The sequence below is a fragment of the Phyllostomus discolor genome, chromosome 10, assembly GCF_004126475.2.
Source record: "Phyllostomus discolor isolate MPI-MPIP mPhyDis1 chromosome 10, mPhyDis1.pri.v3, whole genome shotgun sequence".
In the NCBI taxonomy this organism is placed as follows: Eukaryota; Metazoa; Chordata; class Mammalia; order Chiroptera; family Phyllostomidae; genus Phyllostomus; species Phyllostomus discolor.
In genome coordinates, this window is record NC_040912.2 from 17,132,382 (window position 1) to 17,151,072 (window position 18,691).

At 37.4% G+C, this 18,691-nt stretch overlaps 1 protein-coding gene across 6 annotated transcripts in view; it reads left to right on the forward strand.

Moving 5' to 3' along the window:
• The window catches only part of TMEM196 (transmembrane protein 196), a 53,451-nt gene extending 39,426 nt beyond the window's left edge, over positions 1 to 14,025 (forward strand). For 2 of the 6 annotated variants that reach the window (XM_036010537.1, XM_028526087.2), the window contains exons 2-5: positions 5,727 to 5,783; positions 7,016 to 7,270; positions 8,425 to 8,498; positions 11,213 to 11,339. In XM_036010537.1, the coding sequence (XP_035866430.1) occupies positions 5,727 to 5,783; positions 7,016 to 7,270; positions 8,425 to 8,498; positions 11,213 to 11,219 (393 nt within the window). In that variant the 3' untranslated portion in view covers positions 11,220 to 11,339. Of the gene's footprint in view, positions 1 to 1,307; positions 1,402 to 5,726; positions 5,784 to 7,015; positions 7,271 to 8,424; positions 8,499 to 11,212 lie in introns of those variants that run through there. The other 4 variants (XM_028526089.2, XM_028526090.2, XM_036010538.1 and 1 more) reach the window with 3 other exon arrangements.
• The last annotated feature ends 4,666 nt before the right edge of the window (positions 14,026 to 18,691 follow it).

An 18,691-nucleotide genomic window follows, 5' to 3' on the forward strand; every position in this document is an offset into this window, starting at 1 on the left:
TACCATTCTATGTGTTTAAACAGCCCATCTTTTCAGGAATAAAATTACATTTTCTCCTGTTAAATTGTGTGTGTGTGTGTGTGTGTGTGTGTGTGTGTATAATCTTCAGCCATCAGCTTTACTTCCTCTAACTAAATTGTTTTTCACATGTTTTGTAATTTCCATAATGTGGTGAGTGCTTGGCATCGTGAATAAAACTATGTTCAGCAACAAAAAAGTGTCTTGAAATATTATAACAAATTCCCTATATAATAAGGTACACTTAATTTTAGACTGCAATACCATTGAGTAATCCCATAATTATTTTTCCTATAACAAAAATTAATAATGGCAGAGGCAAAGGAGAGCAATTACAGATGACCGGGAACTCCTGGAGAACTCACTGAACTCCTCTGGTTGGATTTGCTAGTATAATACACCACACTAGCACTGAAAAGCTTGTGAAAAGCATTTCTATTCACTTACTAGAATTAACTTAGACACGTAATAAAACCTTACATTATTTTCTGATTTGTGGCCTTGATGTGGAACCTTGAAGAAGCCGCTAACCCTGTCTGGACCTCTGGTTCCCCCGGTCACTGTAAGGGCTCGGTTACTGATCTGCTAAGATCCCTTGCAGTGCTGTGACTTGGGTAAAGACAGCCAATGAAATAAAATATCCTTTGCTGCTTTTTGCACTTGTTTTCACTTTTCAATAAACTATGATGGCTGAACTTCAGCCAAGATCCATTAAAACCTCCTCAGAAATTCCATGATTTTAGATACTTCTGATTATATGGGTCTAATTTTCCTCAGGTTACAAGTTCCCTCTAAGGAATGTGGATTTTGGGTCGCCTAACAAAAGTAACTATGGGTAAGTGCTTACACTCCAGGGCTGACTGAGAGTGAAAAAATATTATTTGATGTCCCTCCTACTCTGCATTTCTCCTCCCAAGTCCTGAACTTCCTGTTCCTAGTGGAACAATAGATAGAAGCGATTTTATTGCCACCTAGATGCTCCAACAAAGTGGCTGCGTGGAGAACTCTGCTTACCCCTCCTGAGGTCCCCTCAGGCTTGGCTGTGAATAAGTAATGGCAATGGTTATAGATTTCAAAAGGGATCCAAAGAACTGCTTTCAAATTATTTCAAGAATGAGTTCCAGGTGAATGGACTTTCAGGGTGAATACTAGTTTAGTTGGGGGAGCAAGGGGAAGAACACGCTGATGCTTTGGTCTGAAGCTTGGAAACGCCAAGAGGTACAGAACTGGTCCAGTCTGGAATGGCTTGAGCCCAGCCCCAAGAGACATGAGATGGGATCAGTAAGAAACACTCCGTATGGGACGTGATCATCTACACCGTGGACACAGAGGACAGTGAGAAGGGATCACTTGGAAATAGCTTTTAAGGCTTCTGAAAATGATGCAAGTATTTGAGTTCTATCTTCTCATGGCTTTATGATATTAAAATGACTTTGTTAACCTATTGCCCTATGCTTTCTGAATATAATCCCAATTTATTTTTTTGCCTTTGAGAGTTATATTTTTGACTTTCAAAATTACAATTGTATGTATTCATGTTTACAAGTATTTTCCTTTTTGTGTGACTTTGCTAGTATGTTTAGAAAATCTTTCCCTACTCTTCTAAATCATATAAATATTTAACTTTATTATCTTTCTACATTCATATTTTTATACATTTATTTTTTAATATATTTTATTGATTATGCTATTACAGTTGTATCATTTTTTCTCCTCTTTATTCCCCTCCACCCTGTACCCACCCTTCCACAATTATTCCCTCACCTTAGTTCATGTCCATGGGTCATATGTATAAGTTCTTTGGCTTCTCCAGTTCCCTTACTATTCTTGACCTCCCCCTGTCTAACTGTACCTACCATTTATGCTTTTTATTCCCTGTAGCTTTTCTCCCATTCTCTCCCCTCCCCGTCCCTGCTGATAACCCTCCATGTGATCTTTATTTCTGTGAATCTGTTCTTGTTCTAGTTGTTTGCTTAGTTCATTCTTGTTTTTTTTAGGTTCAGTTGTTGATAGTTGTAAGTTTGTTGTCATTTTACTGTTTGTATTTTTGATCATCTTTTTTTTCCTAGATAAGTTTCTTTAATATTTCATATAATAAGAGCTTGGTGATGATGAATTCCTTTAACTTGATCTTATCTGGGAAGCACTATATCTGGCCCTTCCACTCTAAATGATAGGTTTGCTGAGTAGAGTAATCCTGAATGTAGGTCCTTGTCTTTCATGACTTGGAATACTTCTTTCCAGCCCCTTTTGGCCTGCAAGGTTTCTTTTGAGAAATCAGCTGATAGTCTTATGGGAATTCTTTGGTAGGTAAGTTTCTCCTTTCTTTTTGCTGCTTTTAAGATTCTCTTCTTCTCTTTAATCTTGGGAAATATAATTATGATGTGCCTTGGTGTGTACTTCTTTGAGTCCAACTTTTGGGGGACTCTCTGAGCTTCCTGGACTTCTTGGAGGTCTATTTCCTTTGCCAGATTGAGGAAGTTCTCCTTCATTGTTTTTTCAAATAAGTTTTCAATTTCTTGCTACTGTTCTCCTTCTGGCACTCCTGTGATTTGATGTTGGAACATTTAAAGTTGTCCTGGAGGTTCCCAAGTCTCTCCTCATTTTTTGGAATTCTTGTTTCTTCATTCTGTTCTGGTTGAATGTTTCTTTCTTTCTTCTGCTCCAAACCATTGATTTGAGTCCCATTTTTTTTCCCTTCACTGTTGGTTCCCTGTACATTTCTCTTTATTTCACTTTTCATAGTCTTCACTTTTCCCTCTATTTTGTGACCATACTCAACCATTTCTGTGAGCATCCTGATTACCAGTGTTTTGAACTGTGCACCTGATAGGTTGGCTATCTCTTCATCACTTAGTTGGAGCTTTGATCTGTTCTTTCATTTGAGCCATACTTTTTTTTGTCTCAGAGCACCTTTTATATAGTCAGGGGTGGAGCCTTAGGTGTTTGAGGCAGGGGCAACAGCACTGTGCTCTTGCACTGTATGTGGGGGAGGGGTCAGCGAGGGAACAGTGTGGCTTGCTGGGCTCTCAGTGGGCTTTCAGTCACTTTCTCAACTACCCCCAAGGAAATGGGGCCCTTCTGGGGCTGATTCCCAGGTGGGTGGGTTTGTGTACATTCTAGGACCCTGTAGGTCTCTCTAACAAACTCTCCTGTGAGGCTGGGAGTTTTCCTGCTGCCTCAATCCCCACAGGTGTTTTCAGTCAGAAATTTGAGGCTTCATTTCCCAGCACTGGAACACTGGGTTGCATGGTCTGCCCCACTCCCTAGTTGTTCCTCCCAGTTTAACTGCAAATAAACGTGAGACTGCCCAGTCCACCAGCCACCACCTCACATGGTCCACAAGCCACCTCCTTGTCTGTCCCAGTCCTCCAGCCACCACCTTCCAAGAGTCCTCTCCACCCCGGCTGCCTGTCTCCACCCCTCCTACTGGTGTGGATGAATGTTTCTTCTTTAACTCCTTGGTTGTTGGACATCCATACAGTTTGATTTTCTGCCAGTTCTCGTTATTTTTTATTTAAATTTGTTGTCGTCATTCTTTTGGTTGTGCAAAGAGATGAAGCGTATCTGCCTACACCTCCATCTTGACTAGAAGTCCTATATTTTTATATATTTAAATATTCAAACAGTTTCCTAGACATTTTGGTATATGATGTTGGGGCAGATTAAAAAAATTGCCCTAATTCTGTTTATTAAATAAATCATCCTAATCTTTTCCCCATTAATTTGAAAGATCACCTATACTATATACCAAATTCTTATATATCCCTGTGTTCCCTGAGTTGCCTTGCTGCATCATTGCTTGCTTTGTAATCACTGAGTTTCCTTATACAAAAAACTCCTTTGCAAAGGGAAAATTCTCTTACCTAATATTATCTATCCAATTTTACTGCTGCTTCTCACAGCATACAATTTATTTTAGATAATCCTTCAAGTCTTTTGATTTGTAGTTTTAAAAATCTATCAACATGTGAAATAGTTCTGACTTGAGGTAGCAAATTTAAAAAGAAGAAAATCAAATGGAAATAAGTTTAACCTCATTCAAACTTATTTTTGCTAATCTGAAGGCCCTTAGTGAGCTTACTATTTATTAATGAATGATTTTTTTTATTTATATGGTTTCCTCTCATCCAGAAGTATGTATAAATGTACATTCAAATGGCCCTAAATGTTTCTATACAAATTAAACCATTTACCTTTTTGACAGCCGAAATGTCTTAATAGTGTCTCATTGAAAGATGATTTGATGCAGCTAATTTTGCAAAGCAATTAGGTCAGCCATGTGCTCACTTACAAGGAAGTAGTTGCCATCAATACAGTATTCACCCCTGCCCACGACTTTGCTTTTTGCTGTTTCAGTTACCTATGGAAAACCATGGTCTCAAAATAGGAAATGGAAAATTCTAGAAATAAAATATGTATACGTTTTAAACTGCACACCATTCTGAGTAGTGTGATAAAATCAGATTAGCTGTTGTACTATCACAATGCTTGTGTTCAAGTCACCCTTATTTTACTGAGCAAAGACCCCAAAGCTTAAGAATAGTGATGCTGGCAATTTGGATAGGTTAGAAAGGAGTCATAAAGTCCTTCTTTTAAGTCATGGATTTCAACCTTTTTCATCTCATGGCACATATCAACTAAATATGAAAATTCTCTGGCACACCCAAAAATGTACTTTTTGCCAATATATCAAAAAAAAATGGTGTAATTTTGATTCATTCCCACCAGCTGGCTATTGTGTTGGATGTTGTCATTTTTTGATTTGACAATCTAAGGGAAAAGAGGTCAGTGCCCCTGACTACATAGTCAGGTTTTGCATGCTTTAAACATTCCTGCAGCACACTAGTTGAAAATCACTGCTTTAAGTGAAAAGGTGAGTAAGCACAGTACAATAAAATACTTTGAGAGAGAGACTACAGTCCTATAACTTTTCTTACAGTATATTGTTATTGTTCTTTTATTATTATTTGAAAATTACTGTGCCTAATCTATAAATGAATCTTTGTCATAGGTATGTATGTATAGGAAAAAATATATTGTATATATAGAGTTTAATACTATCTGTAGTTTCAGGCATTTTCTGGGGGTCTCAGAACGTGTCCCCAGCAGATGGGGAGACTCTTGTAGTTTCATCCCCTTGTATTATTCTAACATATCCACAAGGACAGTATTTCTGGTAGAATGAGGGATAGCCATTTTACCTGACATAGTTTGAGAGGTGTAAAGAATGTCTCTATAGAAAAACATCTCTGATGTTCATTTCTGATGCCTTATCTTTTCATTTGTTCTAGATTCCCTAGCTGCAGTCTAGCCCATTGGCTTCTAATTGTGTAGTATGAATGATTGTATCACACCAGTGTTTCCCCTGAGAAAGTAGGAAGGGACAAGCCGACAGTGAATGGAAATTGGAGGAACAGAACTCTAAATTCATTAACTTCATAATTTTGCCTGGTGGTAAAACTGATTCAAATTTTGCTTAGATCCCACAGTTATCTATGTCAACCTTGCAAATAACAAACTTTCATTAGCATTTGCATTTTTTCCCCTTCCTCTTCTGGAATGGAGTATTTTCTTTTTCAGCTTTGGATGGGAATGTAAACGTTTCTGGCTTCCCTGGAGCAAATGCCATGAGTGAACTACAAGCTAAAAACTAGGTGTCCTCTTATCTTTGGATGTGAAGTAACTGTTGTTCTTTTCCCTTTCAGTTTCTTCTTTGTGGCGTATGTGGGATATTGTGCGCCAAAAAAAAATCTGGACTTGTCGTAAGTTTCCCACTTGTTTGTGTTGTGCATTGAAGTATTTGAAATATCAGAGCTCAAAAAATGGAATTGGTGACTAGCCAACTTTCATATGTTGAATGTTACTCATTTAGGATAAAAAGAAGACTGACAAATAAATCCTGGCTTTTTTGTTTTCAAAGAAAACCATGAAGATTATTAGATATTATGAAGAAAGAAAGAAAGAAAGAAAGAAAGAAAGAAAGAAAGAGAGAGAGAAGATGCTTTGACACTCTTTAAATACATGAATATGCAACCCTTAATGACTTCTGTGGATAACAGTCTCCACTTTTCCAATTTATAGATTCCCAAACATACACATGAATCCTTCAATAAGCTGAAAAAGATATAACTTGAGTTTGTGGGAAATTTAACTGTTTAAATATGGAACCAAGCATAAAGATTACTGGCTTTGCTTGACTGCGAAGTTAATTTTACACAGCAGCAAAACAGCTGTGTTGTTATAGCTAGAGTTAATTCCCCCAAATTTTTTATTTAATTTTATTTTATTACTGTGAATGCAAACGTAAGTGTTTTCAGATGTTTTATGGCACTATCATGGGTTTTGGGGGGCGGAACATACTCCCCATCAACTCTGATGCTGGCTGGAGGACAACTTCTGTGTGCTTGAGTGTGGACTCCCCACTGCCTTCCACGTCCTTTTATGAGAGTTTGGAAAGAAGGGAAAATGCGGTTTATTTTATTGAGTGCCATAGGAAAGATCATAGACCTTTAAATATTGGCGAAATGAATACCACACACGGACCCTAGGAAGTGATCTTTGAGCCTGAAAGAGTTTCCAGGGGGAGACCCGTTGTCTGAAAAGGGCGAGGAGGGAAGGGTAGTGCAGCTTGTTTGTGTGACTCCTCTTCAAATAACACTTTCCCGTGTGAGAATATCTATAGCGATGAAAAGGATGAAGGCCCCATCGCTTTAGACGTGTGAGACGTAATGTTTAAAAGTTACATAAAGAGAAACCTTCAGCTACATTTTTTTCTTGGAGGATTGTGATTAGCCTCTACAATTCTCCCATCGCTCTTTAGACATGGCCTTCATTCTTTCTACACCTTTTCTCCCAAGACTCTTTATGGCTATGTAGTAACAGTTGCTTGGAACCTGAATGAAAGGAAGAGTTGGGGAGGGTGGAGGGGAGATTGCGCTGTACTGAGTCAGCTTTGCTTTCTCAACAGTAACACGCCTTTTATTTTTCCTACCAGATGATTCTCTTCTCCGCCTGCTGCATCTGTGGACTCATTGGGGGCATCCTGAACGTCCAGTTCCTCCGGGCAGTGACAAAGAAGACCTCTTCCCTCTATCCTCTGCATCTCGCCTCCATGTCTCTTGCCTGCATTGGGATTGGGGGCTGCACCCTCTCTTCATGGCTCACGTGTCGTCTAGCCAGCTATGAACAGAGGAGGATGTTCTCAGAAAGGGAGCATTCGCTGCACCACTCTCACGAGATGGCCGAGAAAGTGAGTCTTGTACCTTGTCCTCTCCCTGCTGGCAGGGGATGAAGACCGCAGTCAAATCTAGATGAGTCAACTTGGAGCTTTAGGCGGGAATGTGAGAAATTACATTTTATGAAATTTTGGTCCTATTGGACCAAGGATGGGCATTTATTTTTTTTCTCTGCAATTCTGGACACACCTATTTTCAACATAATTTTGGAGACTCTCTATACAAAAACACAGTATCTAAAATAGGATTTCATAAAATATTAAATGCTTTGTAAATATGGATGTTTATGTATTATACTGAGGAAAAACACTAAATACATTCTCCACTCAGTGACGCCAGTTTTAGAAATTGGATGAATTCGCCTTTCTAGCCCACCCCTGTGCTTGTAAGTAGATGCATTTGATTATGTAAATTAGATTTTCAAGCATAAAAGGGCCTTTTAGTAAGGCGACAAAAAGCCTGGCCTATCAGTGCAGAAATTGCAATTCACATAAAGCTTCATTTAATTTTCATCTACAGTTCATGCATATTTGGGTAGCTTTGCTGGTATTTTAAACAATGTTCTTTGCATAATTGTTTCATGAAACCCATTCAGACAGGAAGTTACATTTACTGCAGAAAAGGACAAATGATATAGTGAGTTGTCTGTGTTTCTACCATATTTGCACATATTTTTAAATTTAGTTCCTGCCACTGGGTCTATTAAGGAAAAGATAAAGCATCTGTGACATAAACTCAGTAAGATAGTGGTTACATCATATTTTACTTGATATCATGGAAATAAAACTACATAACTACAGAACTGAAGAAAGAAGAGCAAGACTTACTGTTGCATATTTCTATATAATCTTATTTTAAAGAAAAAGTGTTTCTTCTGTAGTTTTATGTTTCTATTTATGTATACAATCTATGCATTCAAATAAGGAGAGTGAAGGCTCTTAAACTGTTTTTAGAAAGCAATTTTAGATTCATGTGTGTCCTTCAAAAAAAAAGAGTTAATAGTAGAAAAATAAGACTGGTCATGTAAAGCAATGGGCTGTTCAAAATATATTATCATTATCTATTTGGAGAGTGGCTGTTTCATGCTCTATTTTTTAATACTAGTGTGATTTATTTTTGTGTATATGTGTGTGCAATATTTATTGTATGATTGTTATATTTACATTAGAGATTGAGGGCTATTGAAATAACCGACTTGCCCAGCTGCCCGGTGGTGCCCCCGACACCAGAGTTACCTACAAGGTACGCTGATTTCCAGGGAGTTACCGTGTTGTAATGTCACTGCAGGAAGTGCTGCCTCTTGTAGGAAGCCATGGGGTCAGCAGATCAGTCTGGACTGATGCTGGATGTGGCTCCTCAAAGTGTCACTTTCATGAGCGCTACTTTGAGGACCAGACATACAATTACATGGCATATTTGAAGCTTGAAATCTGGTTGAGTATTTAAAATATTCAGCCTGCCTATAGGCATCCAAACACTCTTCTGCTTGGATGATTCATGACTCCTTTATTCTCTGCTATGTCATTGATTCTGACTCAGTATCATCATTCTCAGACCAGAGTTTTGTTTTTAATAATAGATGTACCTGATCAAGACAAACTGTATCTCCCTCATGCCAAGACTGCATGAGCAAAGAAGTCTGACATTAATAAAGTAAAAATCCTGTATGGAAACTTTCTTCTTGCAAAATTATTTGATTGATGCATTTTAAATTTATTTCCCGTATTTTGAATCACTGAAAATAGTTGCGGTTCTTGGTTTGGTTAAACAATATAATTGGAAGTACAGAAATTCACATAGACACCGTGGCCCAATTGCAAAAAGATGTCCATTTGCAAATTCTCTTGTTTGGTCAGGCCCACACTTAGAGTATAATCTTGTTAAACAGGACATGCCTACTTGCAAATAAACTGTATGATACTCACCCATTTAAAAATTGGTTTCCATTGTTACTTTCCATCAGTGATTTTATTGAATCTATATTAGGGTGAATTTAGTTGAGAAAATTCTTCCTTTGTTAAGATTTAAGAAACTGAATATTTTAATCCTGCAATAAAAGATTATACATTAGATTAGTTTTTAATGGTTTTAGGCTACACTATTAATGCAGTGTCATTTTAGGAGAAGAAAAGGAAACTAGGAAAGTTCATTCTTATACATTCATTAGGAAATTGTGTTTTTGATCTAGTAAGAGAAATAGAAAAAAGAGGTATGGGTAAATTTTGTTAAAGTTCATTTTGTTTTGGAAGAACTCTTTCTACTTACCTTGCCACCAGCCCTGAGTTCTTGAATGAAACCTTAAATCTGTTTTCTTATTTATTAACTTGACAACAGCCCAGTAATCTCAGTGTGGTTTCAGATGCACTGCCACCTCACACATCTCTAGCAGGGCCAGCCCCTCAATTCACTGTACCATCACCAGAGCACGGAGGCCGGCTGCATGCTCTAAGGGATGTTCTCTGCTTCCTGTCAGAGCCTTTATCCTAAAGGGGTTTGAATTTTTAAGCTCTTTTATTCTGGTAATTTCTTAGCATCTTACTAGGGGTGACACAATGGATGCCCAGGGACAAGATGACCAACCCCCTACAGCCTGGAAGGGGCCAGGGCATTTAGCCTGGGAAGACTGGTCTTGATGGGAGAGGAAACGTCTCGCATGCCCATTGTCTCCTTTCCCAGAATTTTCTTGGAAGGAACTCGACCCCATCTTCTAAAAGGCAGCAAAGTTTTCGAAAGTCATGTTCAAACACCAGGCCAGTTCCTATCTTCATGGACCTCTTTGCTCCTCCTCGGGAGCTTTCTAAAACCACCCCCCAATACAAAAAAGCAAGCATTTTCACTCTATTTTAACTTGTATATTGAATTTTCAAAGAGAAAAGACTAAAAATGAGGTATGGATAGCTTTTCATTTTCAAATAAATATCTGAAAGAATTTCCAAAGGTTATAAAAGCAAACACTCTACTTCGTAATTATTAATTCATCCAAACAGAAAGTAGATATAAACTGATAGGCATGAGATAATTGAGAAAATAACTTTCATTTGAATTGTTCTTTACTGTTCTGTTGCAAGTAGGCTTGTTCAAGTGAGGAAAGATGCTGTTTACCTATTTTTGGATAGTTTTGCCTAAATATTATTTATAATATGGTACACTAACCACTATTAATGTGAACAGACCTCACATCTCCTCACTACATTTTATTGTGTAGGGAAGAATTTAAGGCTTAATAAATTACAAATTTGAAGCTTCTAAATTTTTCTTAAATTAACATATTTTCTATCTTTGCAAATGGAACTTTTTATGTTAGGTCATCCTTGATATTTAAGTTGTAATTGCTATCCCATGTAGTTTTCTCATTAGCTTAGTAATTGATCCCTTAAAGAACATGTTGTGTTTTCCTTTTGTTTGTTTGTTTTTTTTTCACTGTATGAGTGACAGTGTCATAAAAGTAATTTTTCCACAGTGATTTATTAGTGAGCCATAGTTACAAATAAGCAGTGATCCCCTAGTGGGCCTTTTTCAGTTCTCAGCAAAAAGGCCACATACTTGTCTATAGAATGAAGGCAACCCCTAGTTGGCTCTTTGTTGGCATGCTCAGCAGAGGAGCCTCTACATTAGAGACACTTGGGCATATAACCATCTTCTTTCTAGGTGAGGTCTTTCCAAAACAGAGTTGGGGAATGAAAGGGGGAACTCAGAACTGGAGCTAGACTGCACTGTTTCTGTGGGCAGAAGACTTTAGTCTTACAGAATGTCACTTCAGTATTTTTGTGTGCCCCAAGATGCAGTCCAGTGAAAGTCCATTGCCTCCAATGCAACACCAATACCAATCCTTGTCCTTCCCCCAAACCCAGCAAGTTCTTCAGTGGCTTCAAATTTCTGTTTTGCAAACCCATCAACCAAATCCATGTCTTTACTCTGATAGAAATTTTAATTAATTCATGTTATTTTCCTAACAGGAAATGACAGACAGCATGAGCAATGGCGGACCACAACTGATATTCAATGGAAGAATATAGCTGATGTTTTAAAGAACTGAACATTTTTTAGGATTTTCATGAGGCAAGGAAACACCAAAGGACTGGGAGATAAAACTGAAACATTTGTTGCATTTGCTGTTATCTCTCCTGAACATCCACTAAAATTATTCTTCCTCAATTTTGCCTCACTTATGTCTTCAGCTTTTTTTACTGGGTGAAAAACTTTCCAGAAATGTTCTAGTACAGCAATTTCGACATTTTCCAGATGGCTCTTAAAAAGACTTTTCAAGAGAAAAAAAAAACAAGGAATAGATAAAACAGAAGGATTCATATTCTATACAAACACTTTTTGAATAGCATGAGCGTTAGATCTGTCATGATATATTTCATGTAAGTAATCCAAATTGCAACTATCAAGAAATAACAATAACTTACTGAGTTAGTGTTTTGAAAGACGATGGTTTCAAGAACGCCACAATTCAAAACCTCAGCAATGCCTTGTAAAAACATTGTAATGATTTTCAATTTGAATAAACTATATTTCCTAATTTATTTGTAAGTGACAAAAAAACTTAAAGCATAAAAAGATTTTTAGAGAAAGAATACTAATCTGTATGATATTTTTGCATTTTTGCACAAGAGCGAAAACGTTGTAAATGAATATCATTTAGGGCAAATAAACAGGTATTGATTATACTGTGTAGATTGGTCTGCAAGTTCATGAAGGAGCCTAAGAGTAAACAAGTATGCATGTGTATGTGCATGTATATACTGTGAATATTGACAATCTATACAGCACATACGTATAGCATTCGTGAATGGGAGTAGGTGGTAGAAGAGAAATTGTGATCCTGGGCAGGTATCATCGAGATTCTGTTCCCACAGAGGTGGGAAGGCAATTGTTCAAGGCTTTTCTATGCCCACAAAATCACATATTTGAATTTCTACTAAATTTGCTCATTTTTATTCTTTTTAATACGTCTGCTGTGTGTACATATTATTGTCGCTGGGATTTATAGTCGATTGATCTGAACAGTGTAGTATAAAGATAAATTACTTAATTATTTGGCTATTTCACTATTATTATGGTGTTTATGTAATAACAATAGTAATATTGATTTATATACATAACTTTAAATTATATACTTCCACATTCATAACTATAGACAAATGGTTATTCATGATATATACATTTTAACCACTTGCAGCCCAATTAAATCATATGCAAGGAAGGAGAAGTATTCCCAAATGATGAAGTTACAGTGAGCTTTGCTATAACTGAATTTAGTGTTTTGTTTGCTTTACAGTTCACATGGGCCAATATAGACAAACCATTTTTAAGAATGCATAGATCCAAAGAACCTGAAAAGTTCTCTATAGAAGGAAATAAAAAGATAGGTTTACATTTGCATAACAAGAATCAATTCTTCCATGATAGATAGAATGTTAAGATAGTAACCTATACAAAATGTATAGGCAAGAAAGTAGTACGGTCTTTGAAAATATTTGTAAGAACATAACCTCTGGTAGCACATAAAGAACTCTGATATTTTTAAATATGTAACTCTCACTGTACTGTATATTTTTATTTTTCCCCAAAGCTAATCAATTTTCAACTCATTTTTGTGTGTTACTTACTGAACCATAAGTAAATCAACACTTTTAATACCCAGTATGAGAACATGTTATCATTTAGATGCAAAAATACAGCTTTTAATTGTGCTAAGAAAAATGGTAATTCCAGTTAGTGGAAATCGGAAGGTCTTTTAGTTTTAGAGCAACATTATAATCACTTACCATTTTTAAATGAGCTCATAAAAATTCCTGGCTGTATATAGTCAAAAAAAATAGCTGGACTATGATTGTGTGGTGTAGTTTTTGAAGTCTCCCAACTCATTTGGATGATTTCATTCCCCAGTAGATTACCAAAGTTGCCATAAATGCAATCCCAGATAGTGAATCCACATCGGCACTATTCATTGGATGCCACAAGCAGGCATGGTCTTTGTTTCTGGAAATCTAAACTGTACAATGCCAATATTGTGTGCGTGTGGTCTTACTGAGTTTATCTAAAGTTGTAGTTTTGTACTGAAAGAATAGTCACTGACTCTAATTTTCGGTGGCATTTCCTTGTAGACATGTTTGCACAACACAGAGTCATAATACATCAGTAAGATGTTTGAATGCCTTTGAAATAATTCATGAAATCACACTTAAAGGACAAAAGTAGGCATACCACTGCTTTCACATAGAGTTAAGAAGAAATACAATCATCACAATTTTCTAAATAGTCTACAGTATATATAACCAAGTATAGCTATATCTTTAAATGTAAGTTATTTTTACCCAATATTTTCAGGACTCGGTTACTTAGAGTGATATATTTGGGGTGTGTAGTCATTCTTTTTGAGGTAGGTAGGGAAAATTAGGAAGACAGTATTGCAGTACCTGAAAATTTAATTTTCACAAACACTGAAGTGTGAACTAGAATATTTTTAAGTGACTACATTACAGTTTAGTAGAAGCCTACCCTTGGGAAAAGCTAATGTGACACAAAAATAGAAAACAAATACATGAAACTGATATGGTAGTGTGCTGTGGAGACTAGCTACAAAAGAGGCAGCTATTGTAGCATGAAAGAATAAAAATGGACTCACCCTGGAACTTTTTAAACATATATGTGTATGTGTGTGCACACCTACACACAAATACATACAATTGTTTGAAAGTGGAACATGGTATGATGACTCTGTTGATGTGTCTGCATAATAAAATAGTGTGTTTTGAAATTACATTTCGTGTGGGCTTTCTTTCAACATGATACAAAAAATAATTTCCCTCAATAGCTTGGTGAATAAAAGTTCTGTTCTGAGTTTTACAGGGAATGAGAGGCAGAGATGGTCCCAGCCAAAATATGGAATTAAGAAAAGGTACTATTTGGCCCCGGCTGGTGTCACTCAGTGGGTTGAGAGAGGGCCTGCGAACTAAAGGGTCACTGGTTCACTTTCAACATGCCTGGGTTGTGGGCCAGGTCCCCAGTAGAGGGAACATGAGAGACAATCACACATTAACATTTCTCTTCCTCTCTTTCTCCCTCCATCCCCCTCTCTCGAAAAATAAAATAAATAAAAACTTTAAAAAAAAAGGAAAGGTAGTATTTGACAAAGGATAGATTAGAGCGTGCTCAAATAGAGAGAGAATGGCTGTCCATACGGGACAAAATGAGCATTCTTGGAAAGTGAGGTCCCTGGGGAGGCAGGAGGAAATAAGATCAGATCACAAGAGACAGAATTAACTCCAGATAGGACTGAGATCACAGATCTCACAAAAGAAACCACAATACAGATAGCCCCTGTTTTTCAATGGTTCGACTTTGGATTTTTCATCTTTCTGATGGTGCAAAAGTTATACGCATTCAGTAGACACTGTACTTTGAAGCCTGCACTTTGCTCATCTCCTATGCAGTGTGATCCTCTCTTGTGGTGCTGGGCAGTAGTGACCCTCACCTCTCAGTCAGTCACACAATTATGAGGGCACACACCCGATGCTCTGCAGTGTGCTGTACTGCCAGCGTTTCTTGGATGTCATGCTTGTTGTTTTCTCATCCCATAATATGTACAAAATGCCCATAAATGTCTCCTTCTTTTGATGAAAAGAAGAAGAGGTGGGAGGAAATCACAGCTACTCCTTGACTGATGGTGGGATTACGTCCTGATAATGTAAGTATTCTGAGCAGGTTTAAGGTAGGTAGGCTGAGAGTCCTGATATTTGGTAGTTAGGTGTTTGAAATGCATTTTGGACATCATATTTTCAACTTATGATGGGTTTATGATGATGTAACCCCATCACTAGGTTGAGGAACTTAGACAACTCTGCTAATCTATTTGCATTTTTCAAATTGGCTGCTGCTGGCATGTGAGGTGGAGGGTAATTCATTGTACAGACTGTCCTATGCATTTTGGGTCACTAAGCGCCTCTGGCCCCACCCACTAGTGCCAGGAGGACACCCCAGTCAGAACAACCAAAAACATCCTAACAAATTTTCATCTATCTCTTTGGTAGGGAATTATTGCCTCCTGAATGTAGAACCACTGAGGAAAGCCTCTGAGCACAAGCCAGAGCAGCCAATGTTAATGCAGACTCGACCTGCTCCGGGCCGCAGACTCACTGTTCTAACGTCAGCTGATATATTCTGATGCAATAGCTACTACTTGTCTCATGGGGTTATCTAAATTTAAATATAAATTAATCAACACAAAAGCAAAAGTTCAGTTTCTCAGTTGAACTAGCCACATTCCTAGGGCTGAATAGCCACATATGGACAACAGTTAAAGCATATTTCCAAGATCTCAGAAAGTCCTATTGGTCAGTGCTAGTCAAAAGCACACAGAGGGGCTCTAGCCAGGTAGCTCAGTGGGTTAGAACATTGACCCAATACGCTCCCAGTCAGGGCATGTACAGGAATCAACCAATGAACACATCAATAAGTGGAACGTCAAATCAACATCTCGATGTCTCTCTCTCAAATCAATAAATACAAATTTTTAAGAGACTTAAAAAAAAGCACATGGAGGGGAGGAGCTTCGGAAGCTTCAATACTTATACAGGTTCTGCCACAGTCGACTAATTATCATCATGATAGAATGGTATGGAATTTGAAGTTGATGGACCAATTCAATCCGTGGCCTGACCAAAACTTGCAAAAACTCCCCCCAAAACAGTGCAAGCCAAACCCACAATAAAACTGAGAAGTTGCTTTAGAGATTTCATGGTTTTCAAAAAAAGAAATCTGGTCCTGGAACGATTTCACTAAATCACTAAATATTTTCTGTTTGACAAGCAAAATGAAATGTTGTGTAACTCCAATTTTTGAAGAAATTTATTCATCCTATTACCATGCGTCAATGAAAACTACATTTCTTGAGCTTGGGAAGGTGAGGACAACAATAAGCTGCACTCTCCTTTTTGTTTATCGATTTAGCTCAAAAGTAGCAAGTTTAGTACCCATCTGTCTCAAACTACTTCAACATTTCTTCAAAGGTTATTTAAACACATTTCAGAAACTTAGAGCATCTTAAGTACCATTTGGTTAGAACCCAGTTTCCAAATAAAGTTTCAAAGCTTGACATTACTTCACTCTTCTCTTCCTTAAATCATTTTTCTGGAAACACATGTAATATTTCTTACTCAAAGTATATGACAGCCAAGAAATTCAATTATTCCCAATCCATAAATCACAGGTTGTCAGTTAGTGATAGCAGAGGAAACCAATTCAGAAATTGCTTGGAAATGTAGATGCCAGGAACATTATTTATGAAATATAAGTCTTTTACCAGGGGTGTATTTCCCAAGAAATATATTGTGAAAAGTTAAATTCTATATCTAGAAAAAGTTATTTCAATACTTTAACAATTAAATAGTATCTATATCAACTAATTATAGGCAGATAGCTTCATTTAATAGGACATCATCAAGAACTAGGATCCATATTTATTTCCTTCACATGAGCTATGAACTATTGATTTTAAAGTTTTTTTCTTCATTAACACCCAAAGGCTCTGCTTCATTATTATACAATATACTATAAATTCTAACCCCCAAATTCAAAATGTGTTGTGTTAATGTAAATTGCCAGAGATACTCTAGATCTTGGCTGAAGCTTCAGAGAGAAAGCTTAAATATTGTCAGTCTGCAACAAACCTTCCTCTACCACAAGGAATCAGCACCATGACTGCTCCTAGTAATCAGTCAGGATATTGGTTCCCACCTTGCTCAGTAACAGAGGTGCTCCTCACACATCATTCCACAACATCCTGAAAGAGGGCTAGGAGAAATGCCTTGTGTCCGCCAAGGTCACTGCCCAGGACTGAAAAAAAAAAAAGCTACATTTTTCTTTGTGGATGGCTTTACCAGTGAAACATTCTGTCCCTCATTATAAACCAGCCAATCAAAGAGGTAGCACTCAACCTTATCATACAAACATACTCTACAGGTCCTGTGTTGTCTGGGTATGCCCTCATTACATTTCAGCCTTTTAAGATCTGAGCTTCTCTGGCTTTTCGGTCCTCTAGGTATACAAGGTCTGTCCAGCATGTATCCAGGCACGTGATATGAAAAATAAAGACATTTATTAAAGAAGATGCAAGATATAAGAAACATTGTACCTAGGACAATGACACCTCAGTCCCCTTCAAGGTAGGCAACTTGGGACCTCACACAGTTCTCCCAGCATCTCTTTCTCTGTTCAAAACACTCTGCAAAATCATCCTCTGTTGGAATCGCCATCAGCTGCCCCTGCACTTGAACCTGACACTTCATTATTCTAGTTGTCAAGCTTTGACCACTACACCCATTCATTTCACTCAGGGCCTTCCGGATTGTTTAACAGGACACCTTACACCTACATCGGCAGTTGCGTTCATTAGTCCGTGGTTCTCCTCACTCCGAAATACCCTTTTCAGTGTGAGTCTTGGAGTTCCAGAGCTTTCATGTGGTCTTCCCTTGTAAAGTCCTGCAAGCTGTTGCATTCTTTTATGACTGGAGACGCCAACTCTTTGCCACTGGATAAAGATGAATTCACTATTGTAATCATTTCCAAAGCACAGGAATATTAAGAATACCCTGTGGCTTCTTATAAGGGAATCTAGAGTATGATCTATTAATATGCATTTTGTTTAATGACTTAAGAATGAATTATATATCAAAACACACCATATCTAGATTTCTTTCTTGTCTACTTTCCACCTTCAAACTTTCCATACCATGTTCTTTGGAATATATTTAATGTCAAAGATTGGAGGGTTCACACCCTCACACACTGTGCAACCAGCAGGTGGTTTATTAAAACTACAGCTTTAAAATAATATTCCAAAAATAAAAAAGGAAACGCTTTTCTATTTTTTTGGTCTGCAGTGAGCTAAAGACAGATGGAAGAAAATGAGGATATTCACAGGTCCCCTTGAAAGCACCATGGTTAATTTTATTGGCCAGATTCCTGGGACTTGAAAACCTTAAAAGAGCAGTGTTAAAATTCCATTGCAGTAAGATCTAATTGGGAAGGAAATAGGCCCTTACAAGAAATGCTGACCCTAGTTTTCATAAAAGGGTGGTATAAATCATGTAAAGATGGTATCAAAACCTCAGAGAGTGGCCCACCCCCTTCCGATACCCTCTTCACCCCTTCAGGAGTCTCCCCAATGCTCACAGCTAGGTGCACGTGCACAGCGCCAAACACACATCGCAAAGTGATTTTATTATTTTAAGCAAATTCTTTTAAACTAGAACATTTCATCCAGAAGGGCTATGTAATTGCCTCCTTGTCTGATAAATATTTATATAGATACTTGCAACTTCAGGTGATATGACATTATCAAAGTCCATATTTGAAAGTTCAGATTTAAAGCATATATAGTTATAAGTAAAATATGATGATAAGTAAAATTAGGAACTACAACAAGG